This window comes from Lissotriton helveticus, chromosome 4_1 (assembly GCF_964261635.1).
Source record: "Lissotriton helveticus chromosome 4_1, aLisHel1.1, whole genome shotgun sequence".
Lineage (NCBI taxonomy): Eukaryota > Metazoa > Chordata > Amphibia > Caudata > Salamandridae > Lissotriton > Lissotriton helveticus.
Genome location: NC_136063.1, coordinates 769,246,653 through 769,264,670, shown reverse-complemented (window position 1 = coordinate 769,264,670; position 18,018 = coordinate 769,246,653). Strand labels below are relative to the sequence as shown.

The 18,018-nt window shown below is 40.0% G+C and overlaps 1 protein-coding gene across 4 annotated transcripts in view; it reads right to left on the bottom strand.

The window, feature by feature from the left end:
* ZNF521 (zinc finger protein 521) overlaps positions 1-18,018 on the bottom strand; it is a 671,937-nt gene that overhangs the window by 105,347 nt on the left and 548,572 nt on the right. For 2 of the 4 annotated variants that reach the window (XM_078687407.1, XM_078687406.1), the window contains exon 5: positions 6,968-7,033. The exons of the other annotated variants lie outside the window; for them this stretch is intronic. In XM_078687407.1, the coding sequence (XP_078543533.1) occupies positions 6,968-7,033 (66 nt within the window). The remainder of the gene's footprint in view (positions 1-6,967; positions 7,034-18,018) is intronic. 4 annotated transcript variants of the gene reach the window in all.

Below are 18,018 nucleotides of genomic sequence, written 5' to 3'. Positions count from 1 at the left end.
CTTGTTTGGATTCAATTTGTTTAGCTGCTGTTTTATTAATTGAAATGTAATCTATTTTCCTAAATGGCTTTGTGATTGTATATTGTTTTATGTTTTTAGTTTCTTACTATTTGTGTGCTTCCGAAATACTTTACACATTGCCTCTAAATTAAGCCTGACTGCTTTTGTGCCGAGCCATCATAGAGTACAACACACAGGTCTATTTAGTGACTTCTGTGGTTCACCCTGACAAGGACTGTGGTTGTTGCCTGAGCGGGGCTTCCACCCTCCTCAACCAATACCCCAGCATTCTACACCAAGCATTTCAGATGTTTTCAAGTTAACACTCAACTAAAACGATGTAGCATTAAGTCACTTCCTCGTACAGCACCTCTTGTTAGTGTAGCTAAAAGAAAGACAACAAAAATGCCAAGCGTATGCAAGTGAGAAAAGGCCGCGAGCTCTGACCGCCACATTCATCCCAACAATCATGCTGTACCATATCAGCTTTCATACAGGGAGCACAACCAGCTGCTAGGCAGTAGGGCCAGTGTTTATTCTCATTTCTGTTCAGTAAAACCTAAGTAAAACAAAACCCCTACAGCAACTATTAACAAATGTTCTGTGGTAGCCGTAGAGGCAGCTGTTATCCCTGCTGCCACCCGGGGCCCCTTTCCTTTAACTGACCAACGTGCCAGCCATTACTGTGGACCAATTTGTAATGGTACGTAAGCAGCACTCTAGCAGCCACCCAAGAGTGTGTCCAGAGGGGCCCTTTAGCCTCATGCGCAATACGTCCATGAGGGCCAACGGCTATAAACGTCCACCTTGTAAATCGTAATACAGCAGGAACCAAACCAAATGCTCTGATCAGAATGGGAATAGGCCTCAGCCTCCAACGCAGAAATGAAATGGCCTGCAGTTCTGGTCCTTGCCCAGCTCCAACATTTACACAATTAGAACACTGATGCGTGTTTTTGTTTTTGTTTATTTATTTTTTTGCAAGCAATACACTCTCCCCCTAACCAATTTCTCTTTCCTTCGCTCTGTACATCCCCTTTCTGGAGTTCTTTCACCACACTCATTTGTAACCTGGAGGTAAACATACCTGCTGAGGAGGAGAGCGCGCAATACGCCCTGAGCGACCATGAGTTTGCCCTTGATGCTACCTTGGGAGGTGCACTGCAGGCAGCTCATTCTGTCCACATGAAATGCAAGTGGACAGGATATTATTCAACAGCAGGTGGATTTGCATTGCAGAGGCCTTAAACCATGTAATGATGAGGCTTGCATGAAGACTGGCAGAAGGTACGCTTAGTTCTGAAGCAAAGAAATCGAGCCATGGACTGTTACCCGTTGGACAAAATAAGTGAGGGGGTGTCTGTGCCAAGAAACAGCACAATGGAATGATAAGAGCAAAGAAGAAAACTCAACTGTTCTGAAGAATATTGTATGAGAAGCACTCATCTGCTATCGGCCCAGCTTATCTTCCTATCAAAATTCCCAAAATATGGGCTTAATTCGCTTTTGTGTAGGTTTACGATTGTATGCTATTCACAGAGACATCTTCCTAGTAGTATTTTTACGACTGAGGAGTCTCTGCACATAAAAACTATTGTACTGTCCTTTCAATTTATGTGTGGAGACTCTGCAGTCATAAAGATACTTCTAGTAGAATACCTTTGTGACTTGCAAACATTTCTAAACATAAACAAAAGTGTAAGTTTGCCTTTGTGAATCAGGGTCAGAGTGTGGAATTTTCGGATGAGCCCTTCACAGCTTCGACATGGCCTCATATTTCACTTATCTAAGCTTGAAAAGTAAGTGAAACAAGTGCTCTAATATTAGAGTGTAGTTAATGCTAAATTAACTTTTCAAACATAAACTGTTCATAGGTCAATACTGAGCTGCTAGCTGCAGTTCCTCAACTGTTCGCAGCATCCTTTTCATGTGATCCAGCGGTTCTCACCTTTCTTTTCAAACCTGCAGTACTTGGAAGCATTGACCTGACTTCCGGGTGGTGGTCTATTATTTGTGGATGATGAGAGCTGTATACCCTTTCTATATGCCATTACCACTTCCAACACCGTTCCCCATACCCCTATCCCGAAAGGATGACAAGGTTTTCCAAAAAATAGTGGCAGAGGGATAATTATTCCCTAAACCCCCAAACTTTTTTTTAGGCCCATGAAAGTGCAACAACACTTTGTTATAGAATTTAAAACATGAATGTCCTGTTTATTAATGGCAAGGCAGTTGTCACGGTTAATACCACTGGATGTCGACAGATGCGAGACCAGTAATGTTTTACATTTTCTTTTTTTTTAGTTTACAACAGGTAGCACACTTTGTAAATGTGGAGGCCATATTAGCACTGCAAATCAGGGATATAGAGCACAAGTAATTTTTCGATGCACTTATTTTAGAGGGATGAAAACGGAGGGAGGAGGGGAATGATAAAATATCACAAAACATCATAAGCATAGGTGCATGACCAAAAAGGATGTAGAAATGTATTCAAGATTCAAAACCAAGATTGACCATACAGATATCATCCCTGACTGTAAAGCATTTTGGAAAAGTAATGCGCTTGAGTTATGCAACATACCATTGAAGCAAGGAGGTGTAGCATTTAACTGCAATTGTAATCACAATCAGGCACATGCATCAAAAGAAAAAACGGTCGCAAACGGGCAGATTCTCAGAATCTGCCCATTTGCGACTGGTATTTTTGCATTTGAGATGCATCATCCCAAATGCAAAAATCGCAATTTAAGTAATTTCTAAATTGCAATTACTTAAATTGCAATTGCATTTAAGGAATCACAAATTGAGATTCCTTAAATGCAATGCATTAAAGTAAAAAAAATAGTGATTTCGCTAATAGAGGGCGCAAATTACCATGAAGTTGAACTTCATGGTAATTTGCAAAAACTTGAAAAATGCACTTTTGGAAGGGAAGCGAACAGATACCTTTCCCCCACAACACATAAATGACATGCGCATTGAAGTCAATTTACAGAGATTCTTCGAAAAACTTAAAATAGAACTCTTTCTAATGGTCATGAGTATAAATGTGTCAGTGTCATGACGTTCTGTGACAGGAATGTTGTTACTGAATATTGTGTGCTACTGCCAATAAACAAAAAACCTGTTATGATGAAAGAATCATTGGTACCCTGTACATACTAAGGTCTCAGTACAGACAGCTAAACTTAGACCTGAAATCTAAGTTTAAACTTGAAGTCTATGGGCCTGATTACAAGTTTGGCGCAGCGGTGCAGGTGCAATCCACCTCCTCTGGTCAAACCCACGCAAGGACCGCCGGCCGTATTACAAGTTGAACTTGTGTAACACGAGTTCAACTCGTAATATGATCGGCGGTCCTTTGCCTTTCCCATGGAGGTGCCTAGAAAACAGGCACCTCAATGGGAATGGCAAAACAGTTCCAGCACTGCATGGATGGTGACGTCCATGCTGTGCTGGAACTCTGTGGGGATACAGACAGGGAGGCACATGGTGTGCCCCCTGAATGTATCCCCACGGTGGGGTGCACTATTATCCCACACCGCCAGCCTGAAATGCTGGTGGTGGACAAACTCGTAATAAGCTGTGTGGGACTGCACCAGCCCCCGCTCAGCATACTGTGTTGCAGCGCAACTGCGCTACCACCAGGGAATGACTGTTCCCAGTCGGAGCTGGCGTAATCAGTAAAATGGTGGACCACCACCCCTGTGCCATCGCGAGTGTGGCGGTCACAAAACCACTTGCCTCGTAATCAGGCCCTAAGTTTAGACCTGACACTAAGGGCCCAATTCAGAAAGGTAAACTTAGACTTTAGGTCTAAATTTACATTTCTGATTTGGGCCCTTAGACTTCAGGTTTAAACCAGTTCTGGAATACCAAATAGGCAAAGTAGGCACTGGCCTATGGCCATACTTCTTCAAGGGGCCCGGCGACAATGGATCAAAATGATATTGATTTGATCTTGAAAGAAAATTACAACCAAGCTTTCTTAAATTGTTTCCAAAAGATAGAAAAAAAATGAATCAACTCAAAAGAAATCTTTGCATTAAAGACTCCACTGATTACGACATCTTGCAAAAGATAGGCTTTCAAGGTATCCTGAAAGATTTCACCACAAACAAATTGAGGAAAGTGAATATTTGAAGTCTTGTTGGAATATTAGGATTTAAAAAAAGCAATTTTTGTTTAATAAGATTAATAACTGTTAATGTTTAGTTTTGTGTAACACAATTGGTTTATTAAAATTGTTGGTTGGTAACAGTAAAAACATATTAGGAGATAATTTGTGAGGGGGAGGCGAAACTTTGACTGTCTAGTGGCCTGCACAGGGTTTAATCTGGCACTGGTCTAAACGTAGACTTAAGATCTAAGCTTACCTTTGTGAATTATGCCCTAAGTCATGACTGTGGTCCTTATTCAAAAAGCTTTTTTTTATGTTTCAAATTTGCTCAGAACTGACACCTTGAAAAATGTTAAGTTACGTATCCATGCTTTATATTCGACTCACAAAGCAAGAACCTTATGTAAATGCATGATTGTGTTTCGGATCCATAGGTGCGCAGTGTATGCACACATGCATCCACCACATATGTAGTAATTAGATCAGACTGGCAAGTATTCTTAGGTAAAGCACACAAATGAGGTGAATAACCAGGCATAACGTGGTCATAATAAACAAATATTTTGCAATGCAGTTGCAAGACTTACTCGCTCATAATAATATATTGTATTTTAGACAGTACTACATACCACAAATTATTGGCATTCTTAAATGCTGGACACAGCAAGTGTACTCTTAATGGCACTCAATTCATTAGCCTCAGAAATACCAGTATTCAACCTTAAGACCAGCAGTTCCTATCGGATGTCAACCGTGAGCCCTTATATTGTTGAGCCTTCCAACTTATGGCTGTACGTAACTTGCTAGCACACTTCCAGTAACTAAATTCCATTACATCAAAATTAGTACTGCTGGGAATGTCTCTACTAAAATAACTTATGTGCAAGTATAGGTTTACGAACCTTAAACCTATTCATAAAACCTAAAACTTCGCTCATTCTAACTTGAAATCTAAGTCAAAGTCCGGTGCTTAATTTGAGCAGGTTGAAGCCGGTGAGGCCCACCACGACTAATTTTTGGGGACCAGAACTCATCTTTTCTCAACAGACTTTGACACAGAGCTACAAAACATAAACAAACAAAAGAGGGAAAGAAAGAGGACAAGACAAACAGAAAAAGCAGAGACAAAGGGCAAAAGCAGGGATGAAAAGTGTCTGCAGGAGGGGGATAAAGAGTAAGGAAGTGTAGGGTGGTGGATAAAAGAGGCATATGGTGGAATCAATATTAAGCACCCTTGATATTCGGCAACTACGATATTCGGCAGCGCCTGTCGCAGATTTTCTGAGAAAACTTTCAGACCTGGCATTTATTAGATTTCCAGTTAAGCATTGTCAAAGTATATTCCAAAACCCAAGGTTACCCTCACGGGAGGCTTAACACTAACCTACATGTAAATATTCCACCTTAAATTTGTGAAAATAGCTGGAAATCACACAGTGGGCCGTATTTTACATACACCGCATTTTCCTTGATTTCGTCGGGCACACCTTTTATAAGGTGCACCCAGCTCAATCAAGGAAAACGTATTGGGGGGAATGGCCTGTCCCCAGTGCAGCCGTGAACTCGCACTGCCCTTTCATGTGCATTCACATGAAAAACTGAGCAGCTGCTTTGAAGCCACTCTGTGTTTTCAGAGTGCAGGCAGCAACCCGCTTGCACTTTTAAAGGAGATTAGATATCCTCTTGGAGGCGGGTGCAGTAAGTGACTGCAACCACCTGCAGGGGTACGTCTGGGTGGGTCCATGAGACCCCCTTCCCCCTTGCAAGAGTGTTGCAATCAAGGGACACACCTAAAGTGGGCCACCTTTTAGGTGGAGCAATGTCACTGCGCCTCCTGAGAGCTCCTTTGCCCCTGTGCCTGTGTCTGTAATATGGCACGGGTGCATAGGGGTTCCCTCATTTGCATGGGGCATGCCCCCATGCAATTGAAGGAAGACCCTCTGAAGATAGTGTTGGTGCTTTATGTGCACCAGCACTATTGGTATTACAGAAGGGGACACACAAGCGTCTGCGGCACCCTTCTGTAAACACCAAAGTGCCACGGGACACTCAAAGTGGGCGCAAATGCCCCGTGCACCCCAGGACACTTCTATAATATGTCCCCAGTATTTCTTGTTCTCATAGGATATTTGCCTAGCAAAAATACATATCAAGAAAACACATTTATGTGGAAGAATAAAAGCGAACTAAAGAACATTGTAACGCCTCATAAATATCCTAAACGTACACATATAGTGAACACAATGAGTACCAGAAACACACATAGATTTAGGAAAACTGAATCAGTCAGTGGTCAGTCAATATCATGTACGTGTGTTGTTAATTTGGTTTGCATCATGCAAGTGTTTTTCCAAACAGCCACAAATTGCGACCATGCATAGGTGTGTTGGTAAACTAAGCATGTTGAAATGTATGTATTAAATAGACCCGAGTGCCACGGAGAAAACAGCTGTTAAGGGAGGTTGTTTTCAAAACCTTTGAGCCCAGGTATTGACAACCAGATGTTGTTATTGATATATCGTGTGCTGCTTTCTTTTATGAGTGGTTAGTTTCAAAGCACACGCTTCACAAATATGCATTGGCCATGTAAATAAATACAGTTCTAAAGATCTTACAGCACAATCATCTTTACGTTTTGGAGAGACGTTATGCAATTCGGCCCAGTGAAAGATCACAGTGCATTTTTAAAATATGCAGGGCAGTCAAACATGCAAAAGGGTCCGAATACATAATTTTGCATGACCAATAAATTAATTTATGCTTTTTCACGTCGATGCAGACGGGCCTTTGCACCGTGCATAGACGCATAGCACCCGCCACAGTTGGATAGTAAATACCTACTAGCAATGGGAACACGTCGGGGGCTCCTGGATCTGTTGGAAGGGGACGTATATCTACCTTCGAGTACTGTACGAAAAAAACACAAATTGGTAGAGGTGTGAGAAGAAAGGTCATGCTGCATAAATTCAATGCACTCAAAAATAGGGGGCACTAGTGATCTCGTTATTCGCACTTCATACGCAAGAAATTACAATGTTCGTGGGTACAGTATAAACCACTATTAACTGAGGGAAGGTATGGTGCTTTCAGGTTATGCACACCCTACTACCCAAGGTGTGAGATTGCACTCTGGATCAGTACGGCACAGAATGTACATAAATATCATTTCAAATAACCCAAGCACTCTGATAGTATTTAAAGATTCCTCCTAGGTCTTTACAAAACATCATGTAATGTATTATCCTTGTGGAGAAGTTGTAGACTTCAATGCTGTCAAAGGTCACAAATATTTTTTCTTCTAAGTATAATCATTTTGTGCGTGTCTGATGTAACGCTTCCGAAAGGTTGTGCCCAAAACTCTGTAATCGCATGAAACCGTGACAAGTTAATGGCGGTCTGCTCAAATAAGTCGGAGAAATAGGTGGACACCAATACGTTCAGATGGTGATGATAGGAGGGTTTCATACGATTACAGTTTTTGGCACCATCTTTCGGAAGCGCTACATCAGACACACACAAAGCGATTCTTCTTATTGGACTATGACCGTAGTCTTTGACTATCTAAGCCTTGAAAAAGTCACTGTGTGACGAAACACCTGTTGGCTGTTTCTGAAGAAAAAGAATTTGTAACATTTGACTGCACCGAAGTCTACAACTTCTCCACAAGGTTATACATTACATCATGTTTTGTAAAGACGAGTCTTTCATTTTTGGACCTCATCGGAATCTTTGAATACAATCAGAGTGCTTGGTTTAGTTGAACTAATAAATTCAATGCAAACTGCTCTAAAGCCTGCAAGGAGGACCACTTCTAGCACTGCAACATGCGTATAGTCAACAATATATCAAAACAGGAGTCATGATCAGCTGGCGCTCACAACACCTAACAGAATGTCAGCTTGAATGCAGTCTGATGGCAAAGACAGTTACTGTAATTAGCTACAACCAGTAGCGAAGCAAGCAAAGCAATGCCCCCCGCCCATAGGGCCGTGGTTGAGTTGTAAAAGATAGTCATAATTGGGATGCAGTAGGTTCCTCAAAGCTCTAGCCTGGTACTTTCGCAACTGCTGAATTTATAGAAGCCTCCTGGGTTAAAACTCTGGTGTTAATATTAAGAAATATGAGAACATTGGAACTTCCTGAACTCTTGTTAAAAAACTTTAGTGCAGAGGTGCAAAAACTGGGAAGGCACTGCCTGGAAGTTATTGACTGGGGTGGGGTCAAAGAGCCCAGAGTAACTGCAGTAAATGAACAGAGGTGTTTAATTTTTGTCAAGCAAATTCTTGTTAGTTTTCTAGAATGATGAAAGGAGAATAAATATTCTTTTTTTTATTTTTGGAGATGTGTTTATTGATTTTTTTATAAGCTAAAGCATGGAAACAAGCGTATGAGCATATATGCATATCACATGTTCACCATCAACCTGATCACTGCCGTGCACAGTAACTATAATCATGGTAAATTACTTTTATCCGTACGAGCCACATCTCTGTTAGTCCGGAGGAGAACAGTGCTGAGTTGCTTTTATAGGTAATTCTAAATCAAGTCTCATCTCTATACCCCAGCCACACATCCGACATGTTTCTGGGGGCAACCTCAAGCCTCATACCCTGACCTCTCCATTGTACAGCATAACGTGATAGCCGCCCTCCATGTCGCAACAAATTGCGAGACTGGGTTGTTGCCATCACTGAGCTATGTCTCTCTTTCCAATCGCAAGGCCCAGTTGTATGAAAGTCTTACATATTTTCTTTAAATTCTCAAATATCTTCCTTATCCATGTGAGAAGAAAAGTCTGGCATGCTGAGTAAAATATACTTTCAACAGCAGCAGTCTGTTAGCTGATTCTATTCTGTAGCTTCACCACATGAAAAACTAGACTGCTATCATTCTATATTGATGGCAAATATGAAGCACTTCCTGAACTCCATGTTGCTGGCAGATAATTTGTTAAATTTAAATGAACATTCAATGGTTAAAGCAGATATGAATCCAGCTGTGAGCGGAAGTATAGGGTTTTAGTAATTTATGGCATAATACATTTTTCAAGGGCTAAAATAGTTAATGAAAGAAATAGCCACTTGGGTGCCAGTATCACCACTCCATATCTATTTTCTCAGAATATCCATCGTCTCTGCCACGCGCTATCCCTTAATTTTAAAATAGTGACATTTTAGTGGGCATAGGTTTTTTAAGCATTCATTTAAATGCATGGAAGCAGGTTTGTTAGAAGAATGGGACGGTACTTGTCAGTAGTTGCATCTCGCTGCTTGAATGTTCACTGGTTTCAAAATTATTTTATTGTGAGTTAAATGTAAGAGTAATCATAAAACATGTTTACAAATATATATTTATTGTCTATAAAAATGTCACCATGTATACCTTATAAACTACTACATTCAAAGAAAATTAAAACATTCTAAAATAAGTAACAGTGTAAATCAGAAAAATTAGGCTCCTATCATAAAAACTATCATGGACTACACAATTTCCACAGCCCGGAAACACGTTAAATATAAAGGACAAACGTACTGATGCAGGCCCGTTCCATGAGATAGGTGAACACGGGCTCTTTTTCGAACTCTATGCTCTTCAGAGGAAGCTGTTAGGTTAGAAAGGCCTAGCAATATGTGGATTGATAGTGTAATGAGACTTGTTTCAGGTACTATTTAGGAATTCCCGGGGTAGATATCAACCTGCTAGGAGCCAATCAAAATACAGCATTTTGTTTGTGTACAGTGATCTGGTTTCTGACGTCATTCCAATGTTTTGTCTTTCTTTTTCTGTGTTTAATTTTGCTATGTTCTGCCCTCGGTGGGTGGACGGTTGTAGTAACTTTACAGGCCTATACCAGAAGTAAAAGTCCCTCACTCTCAATCTAAGGCCCAAAGCTCATGTTCAGTGCCTTTCACGGCTGGTGTCAACAACCTATAAGTCTAAAATGAAAGATGCTTTTTCACCTCCTTAGAAATATTTTGTTCGTGGTAGCATCCTCCGCGATTTTAAGGATAGTGACTGCTTATTTTATTTATTTATTTTATTTTATTTATTTATTTGTGCATTTTTATATAGCGCAGACTTTACCCGAAGGTGTCAGAGCGCTTCACAATAGGAACAGAACTGATACATGAGAACATTACAAGTGAACAAAATTCAAAATTCAAAAGCAAACGTTACATTAAATGAAGCAAAAATGACAATCGTGAGCCAACAAAATACAAGAGGTAGCAAACGGTGCATTACAAAAGTGACAATCGTGAACCAACAAAATAAAAGAGGTAGCAATGGTAGGAGGGTGCTATTTTGTACCCCAATGACATTAAAGATGGAGGCCATGTGGCCGGGTCTTTTTTAGCTGCAGTTAAAAAGGAAAAGGTATACTTTAATTGCTGCTATGTCAAATGCCTGCTGGAAGGACTGTTCAAGTGAATATTGTATTAGGGGGGCACGTTTGAACTGATCAAACATGTAACAGAAGCAGCAAATGCTTTTGAAAAGCAGTGTTACAATTTACCTAAGTTAAAATCCTCCTACTTTCACAATATGATTGTATAACTCCTTTTAAAGATTATCTTTCAAGGGTTCTTTTGCAATAATAATGTGGAAACTGAGCTTGTTTCTCAAAAAACATGCTAATATATGCGTAATGGTATGTATACATAGGTTTGGTAATAGTATGTTTTAAAATTAAAATAAATCATAACGTAAGGTATTATTAGAAAAAAGGGTAATAGAAGTATAGAATTATAGTCTTGGCCTTGTCATAATGTCCCGTCCCTGACCAATCCATGGCTAGATTATGGAAATGAGAACTCAGTAGGGGGTGGGGGAACCTGTATACATTTTCCACTAGCGATGTGCATACTTTTCTTGAAAATTGTGTGCATTTAGTAAATTACATTGTGACAGTAGTCGGCAATTGTACTCGCGGTATTGTGATACTTGCTCAAAGTATTAGACATTCAACTTTCTACACTGAGCAGTCCCCCAAATGCAAAACAAATGTGAAAAACAAAAGGGTGATGAAACCCAAAAATGATGTGACATAACAGAAGTCCAACAATAGGATTTACCTAAAATTAATGCTTGCATAAAACAATATCTCCTCGATCTTCTAAACACCTCTGCACTGGCCCACCTCGGCTCCCACCATGACAAAGATGTCCAAGCAATGCTCTCTCTTGTAAGGCACCAAAAAAGGTGGCAAAGAAGAATATACTGACACCAAAAAAAGGCACAATTGTATCAGTGCCCTGTGTCCCACCCCTGTATGAATTGTCGGAATGCCCCTGTTTGCTTGTAATTAGTAATAGTGTCATTTTAAACTGTGTGGGAGAGACCACAATGTTGAGTCTGTCGCTGTAGGCGATGGGAGGCAATGGCTAAGAGTATAAACGTTTCTATGCTGGTGAGTACATTTCTCATTAGATGGCAGTTACTCCATCTCTTAAGAATAGTCAAATCATAAGGTGCTGCCTTGTTTTGTGGCAGAAGTGAAATCCAAAAGGTACCCTGGAGCAGGTAGTGCTGTACCGCCTGAGCCCATTTGAATTAAACTAAATCCACAGGACTCTTCGTGGCTTTGTTTTGCACCAAGACCACGGGCATTATTATAAAATCAAGTGTTGGAAAAAATGTCAAGTTCAGAAGCCCAGACACTCTTGTGGAAGGTTGAATTTAGTTTTGGATACACCTTTGCCCATGGGAAAGAATGAGGCAGGACTAGTATGTTTGGGTGACATGCAAAGTTCCGCAAAGTAATTTTTTAATACCCCTGGTCTTCTAACACAGCAAAAGCATCATGCTTCTGACCCAGAGTTGGGGATGTGCACCTTTCTGTTCCCATTAAAATATTGTGGAGATAAAAGTAGAATACAAAAAGGTTATGTCAAAAATGTTGTCAACTGAAAAAATAGAATGAAAAACGTTGTGGCTACAAAACACTTCAGAAAAGTGGTATGTGGCTACAAAATGTTGTGACATATAGGGTAAAGGAAAGCATATTGGGAGATGGGGCAAGGGTATGTCCTGATGCTAAAGTATAGAGGGGCATTTAGGGTGTGGTGGGAAGGGGGTAGGAGACCAGTAATGTGTTTTTAGGGTTCATGCACAAGAAGCATTAAGGAACAGGAAGGGAGGGGATCATAAAGTTCATGGAATGTAAGTGTTCAGTGTTCATATTTTGAGGTTCAGGAAGGCAAAATATAAAAGGGTACTAAAGGGGTTTTAAGGTTCGGAATGGATAGGTTAAAAAAGCCACTAAGGGGTTGTTAGGGTTCTTATAAGAGTAGTGTTAAAGAATAGTAAGGATTTTATGGGTTCACAGAAGGATAGCACTAAGTGTTCACAGTTTTTAGGGTTCAGGGAGGCATAACATAAAAGGGTTATAAGAGGCTTTTAGGGTCCAGGGAAAGGTAGCATTAAGGGGCAGAAGGATTTTTTAGAGTTCAGGGAGTGTAGCAATAAGCAGGCAGTAAGGGGTTTCTAGGTTCAAGAAAGGTTAATGTTAAAGTACAGTTCAGTGAAGGGTAACATCATGGGATAGTAGGGTTTTTTTTAATCGTTCAGGAATGGTAGCTTAAGTAGATGTAGTTCATAGTGAGCACTTGAGTCGGGATGGAAGGATACATACAAATAGCCAATAGTGTTATGAAAGATAAATACTCCACTGGAGCTGAACCAAGACATGATTGACAAATTCTTCAAATAATGGCAGAATGAGGATGCTCGAAGAAAGCCAGTGAGTGAAAGGGGTGGACCAAATGACCACTCTATTTTATATTTTAGGCAGCAGTTCTGTTGGACGGTTGTGTAGTCAACATCGAGCCTTTCATCTCAATCTACCAGACTTCAATGACTAGTATGCCATGTAAGATACGAGGGACTAGAATTGAAAATTGTCCAGTATGATAAAGAAGGGCCAATACATAAAGTTCCGTAATGATCGTTTTTTTTTTGCTTTAATAATGACAAACAGATTTTACAGCCTAACTGTGAAATCATGTACCAACTGCACTGCTTTACAATTAATAGTCATTAGCAATTAAACAGCATGTAACTATCATACGATGTCACAATATGAGGGGAAGTCAGCAATCTGCTTAGAGAAAAATAAATGCAAGTGGCACTCTAATTGAGATGAAATTAAATGTTTTCCAATGCAATTTGAAAGAACACCACCAAAATATGAATATGCAAAGATATGGAACCACTATTAAAGTAAGTGAATTGCATTTTAATATTAATTTCTGTTCAATGCTGTATGCTGAAAAGGTCCTAGTTGTCATACGGATGCTATATACAGATAGTCAACAAACCTTACACACAATGTAATATATGGCTCACTGTCTGATGGATGATAAGAAACTGGCACTGTAAATTGGCTTGAATGTGAAACTGATCTTTTTCATCTTCCTGACCAGCTGACATGAATCACACCCACAATATCATGGGTCACACCCTATAATTTTAAAAAGAATACACGTGCAGGCTTACGCGTTCAGTTCCCTTAGGGAAAGGTATTCTGTTGTGTGTACTCTCATTAGACATTTTCATTGTACGACACATCCTGCAATCATAAATTCCCAATTATCTTATCAATTCTGCAGTAGGGGAGGGGGTGAAACGCGTTTTGATAAAAACATTGGCAGTACTTCAGGGTTCCTGCTTAAATGTGTAGCAATGTGAATAAATCTAATTCCATCAACACAATCAGGGCTGTGACTCCAAGACATCTTCTAGGCTGGTTCTTGCAAGCTTACATTAGTATGCAGATGTGAGTAACGAGTGCAACCTAACAAAGGGAAGTCAACATGATTGCATGTTTTGGAAGTAGACTAATCTCAGTGTACACCTCTGTTCTTTTTTAGAGTTTTTCCAAACATTTAGGGTCTCATTTCAATGTCGGTCGGAATGTCTCCACCGACCGACATGGAAAGTTTACACTGACCACCGAATTACATTGTCGGCGGTCAGAGTGTAAACCTGCCGGGGAAACGACTCGGTTCCGATGTGCTCAAGGGGCCCGTCGGCCAGTCGGAAAACGCATATAATCTCTTAAGGGAGGCGTTGCCGCCATCAGGATTATGTTATTGGTTTCTGGCAGCCATTCCATGATGGCCTTTCCGACATGGACAGGTCAGCAGAAAGCTACTTTGGGGGCCCCTAGCAGGGCCCCCTTCTCCCCTGGCCATCTGCTTGTGGCCCTTGGTGACACCTATGGTTCCACCCTTCACATGAGGCGGTATAGTGGTCAACTCATTTTAATCAAACACCCTAGCTATAGTTTGAGTTGGGCACCTGTTTCCTAAAGAGGGGCACAATGAATTGCTCTTCCACCATGATCTCCTGTACTCTGATCAAATATAAGTGTCCACAAATCCTGGAATTTTGAAATTCTATAAATAATGCTCTCTCGCCCTCCTTAATCTCAATCACTTGAGGTATCTGAGAAAGGTGTACAAAAATTATGTTTTGCATTACCATGACTTTAAAGCACAGTCATACTAATGCTAATTTGGAGGGGAATTATGCTTATTCACATTTGGTTTTATTGAAGTGAATGTATACTTCAGTTTCTCAATGAGTTAAATTTGGTTTGCTTTTTTTGGTTTTTATCATGAACATTTTATTTCTATGCCAGTTGAATATCTAATATTGTTGAGTGCAATGCTTTTTTTTCTTCTTTTCCTTGTAAAGATATGTTTTCTTTTCTTTGTAATTATCATGGAATGTTGTGTTTGTTAGTGCATCGCACATTGGAGAGAAACCTGCAATGTGAAGACTAGTCCATGTATCTTATCTTGTTACAAATAGTGTAAGTTTGAAGGATGCAGAGAGAAGTTTGTATTGTGAGAAACCTTGAGAAACTATCCAGTATGTAATTGTATCATTTTGCTTTAACCTCATTGGACAGCCTTTTTGAGAAGGGTGTGTAGTTGGTTTAAAGTGTTAGAGTTTGCATGTGTTTGCAGTAGAGCAGAACGGTAAGATTTTGGAGTGTTCTCTTAGAGAGAGGACTGACTTTTCCTTCGTCCCTTCCTTTGAGGCTACCGCATGCTGGTTTGTCCTCTATTTCATAAGATTTTAGCTCATTGATTGACTACTAATTGAAACATCCATTCTGACTATAAATTGTTGGTAACCAGATTTTTGCCTTATGTGAACTATTAACTTTAAAAATCCTTCAGGGTTGGATATTAAACTGTCCTGTTTGTGGAGCCTGATGTGCTTCACATAATATTGAATGTATTGATTTGTTGACCAGACTCAGATGTGGCGCACCAAAATCCTTAGAGGATTAACACTGCTCCCGGTCCATCAGAGAAGCGTTTCAAGCCTAAAGAATGACAGGACTAAGAGTTCTATGTTTATTCATGTTACTCCTCAGTGACTACCCACAGGTACCTAAACTGTGGTTTATGGAGCTGGTATCAGCTCTGTTTTCCAGGTAGAAAACACAGGTCCATCACATTTTCTGTGGTGAATCTGCATATATGCCTCTACCACCTTCCGTTTTAGAGTAAATGTGCCCAGTGCTAATGTAATACCTCAAAATGGCTACAGGACACAGAATATGTCCGGTTACAATTAGGCTTGCTAATCCTTTTCCATAGAATGCAGACCCTCTCATTGACTTACATTTTCTCACATTTTGGAGAGAACGGAGACAGCTCGATGGAGGATTTACTTTAAGAATCAGTTGCAGTACAAAAAGTTCAAAATGTGGGGGGAGTTTAATGAGTTTTGTTTATGACCTACCACACCACTTCCACCTCCTCCCCATTGGTATTTTGTTTGCGTCAGGGAACGGCCAAAAATCTTATATTTTTCTTTTTTGGGGGGGGGGGAGTTTTATATAGCGCAATACATGGTTATGATTCGGTCTATGCTTATAATTTCACACCATCTATTTTACACCAAAAAAAATTAAAATAAGGGGCCCTAGAATAAGAACTTTACAATGGTCTCTTCAGTCATTAAGTTCACACTGTGAATGGAAGATTAACTTTGAACAAAGACTAAATAGAGGTAGAAATTACTTCTGCCAGGATCATGAGTGCAGAATAAACATAAGTGAAGGGTATGAGCAGGATTCACAGGAAGATCTCATGTAATTGAATCATCTATGAAAATAACTTTCATTCTCACTTAATTGCTTTCTTTCTTGAGTGCACTTCCACAGTGTTTTCTCCACAGGTCCTCACCATCTAAACTGAATGTTGTGCAGAGAAATCGTTTAATTTGTTTAGTTTGTTGGTGATCTGACAACATAACAGGCTACTACCAGGTACGCACACGTCATTTGGCAAGTCAGTTGCTCATTTTTATATCCCCTGCCCCATAGCTTGATCACTGCAAGCATCATCTAATTGCCCAATGCATAATGCCCTTTCATCTACAGACCCCCATTAAAATAAATATTATTTTCTCCCAAGCCTAATGCGCTGAAGACCACTTTTTGAAGTGTGTACACTTAGAATATATTGGTCAGGCAAATTTGCCTATTAGCAGCTTCAAACAAAACACTTACAAATATTACAGTGGAATGGACTGACATCATCCTAGTGATATACAATGTAAATGAAGATGCCGATAAATTTCTCAATCTTCTTTGCAGGTAACCCCGGCTCTCATTTCTGTATTACGCTGCCCCGGTTTCCGCACTTTCCCACCACTATGTTTTTGAGTTACCAATATTTTGAACACAACATAACTTCTCATTTATAAAGATAACTACTGGAAAGAAAAATGTACATAAAGGGAGGACAAAGTACTAAAGGAATTGAAAATTATGATTTCTGTACTCATGAAGACACCCCAAGACAAAAGGTATGTGCCAGTGGAATATCACAATAAGATAAAGAGCTCTGAGCTCACTATGGAAATCAGTGCTCCATTTCAGACATGGAAGTTTTTATGTACACTCTGTTTCATTTTTCAGATTCATTCAATATAAACGTGTAGAGATCCTGCCACTCCTGCTTCAAATTGGGGCTGCGGGATACATCCCGGCCATGTTCTAAAATGGGAATGGTAAGCAGATAGACCATTTTTCTATGTTGATGGTGCAACAGACTCAGGACTTCTGGCTGCTATCCACCCCAGGATATATTTAGAATGTTACATCTTAGTTATACCCTTTGTGTTCGACCTACACCACCATCACTAATGGTCTACGCCCAAAATTGAGACCTAAACTAAAACAGGCATATAAAAACAGGAGGTCCCACAGGGATCAATGCCCTTAGCAACCTACAAATAAAATTTGTCTGCAGTATATTACTCAGACCATTATTAGATGGGAGAGTCCCACAGACATTTATTTTAATATCAATTAGTTGTTTTATACATCGTTTCTACCCCAATCTATTCAATTGTCATTTAAAAGAAACAACCCGACAGTGAGAAGTGCAAAATATTGGCAGACAAGGCAAAAAAACAAACTCAAAAAAAGATAAGTAGTGAACCCATAGATAAAAGTGGTAATAGAGTACAAGGAAAGGGAGAGAATTTCCCCCAAAGAGTGCTAAAATCAGTTTTAAGTTCCTTTTCAATGACTACAATGTGAGAAGGGCCCAAAGGACCGGGTAACCAGCTCAAATGTTGTTGCTTCTTGGAAAAGATGCCCTTTGTGTCACAGATCCTTCATTCCAGCAAAGATGGTTCATAGGCTGGCCAATGATAGGGTGGCTTCTCTTGTGGATGGCCTAAAAGGCCTGACAGTAAATCCTAAAAATGATGCTGAGTTTAATTGTCAGCAAGTGCCATTCTCTCAGTACTAGTTTAATATGATCAAATCCTTTCCAGGTGTGCTCTCCTGTCTGCAAGTGCATCATAGTCTTTAATGGAGCAAACAAAGTCTGTGAGGGGATCCAGGCAAAGGCATTTGG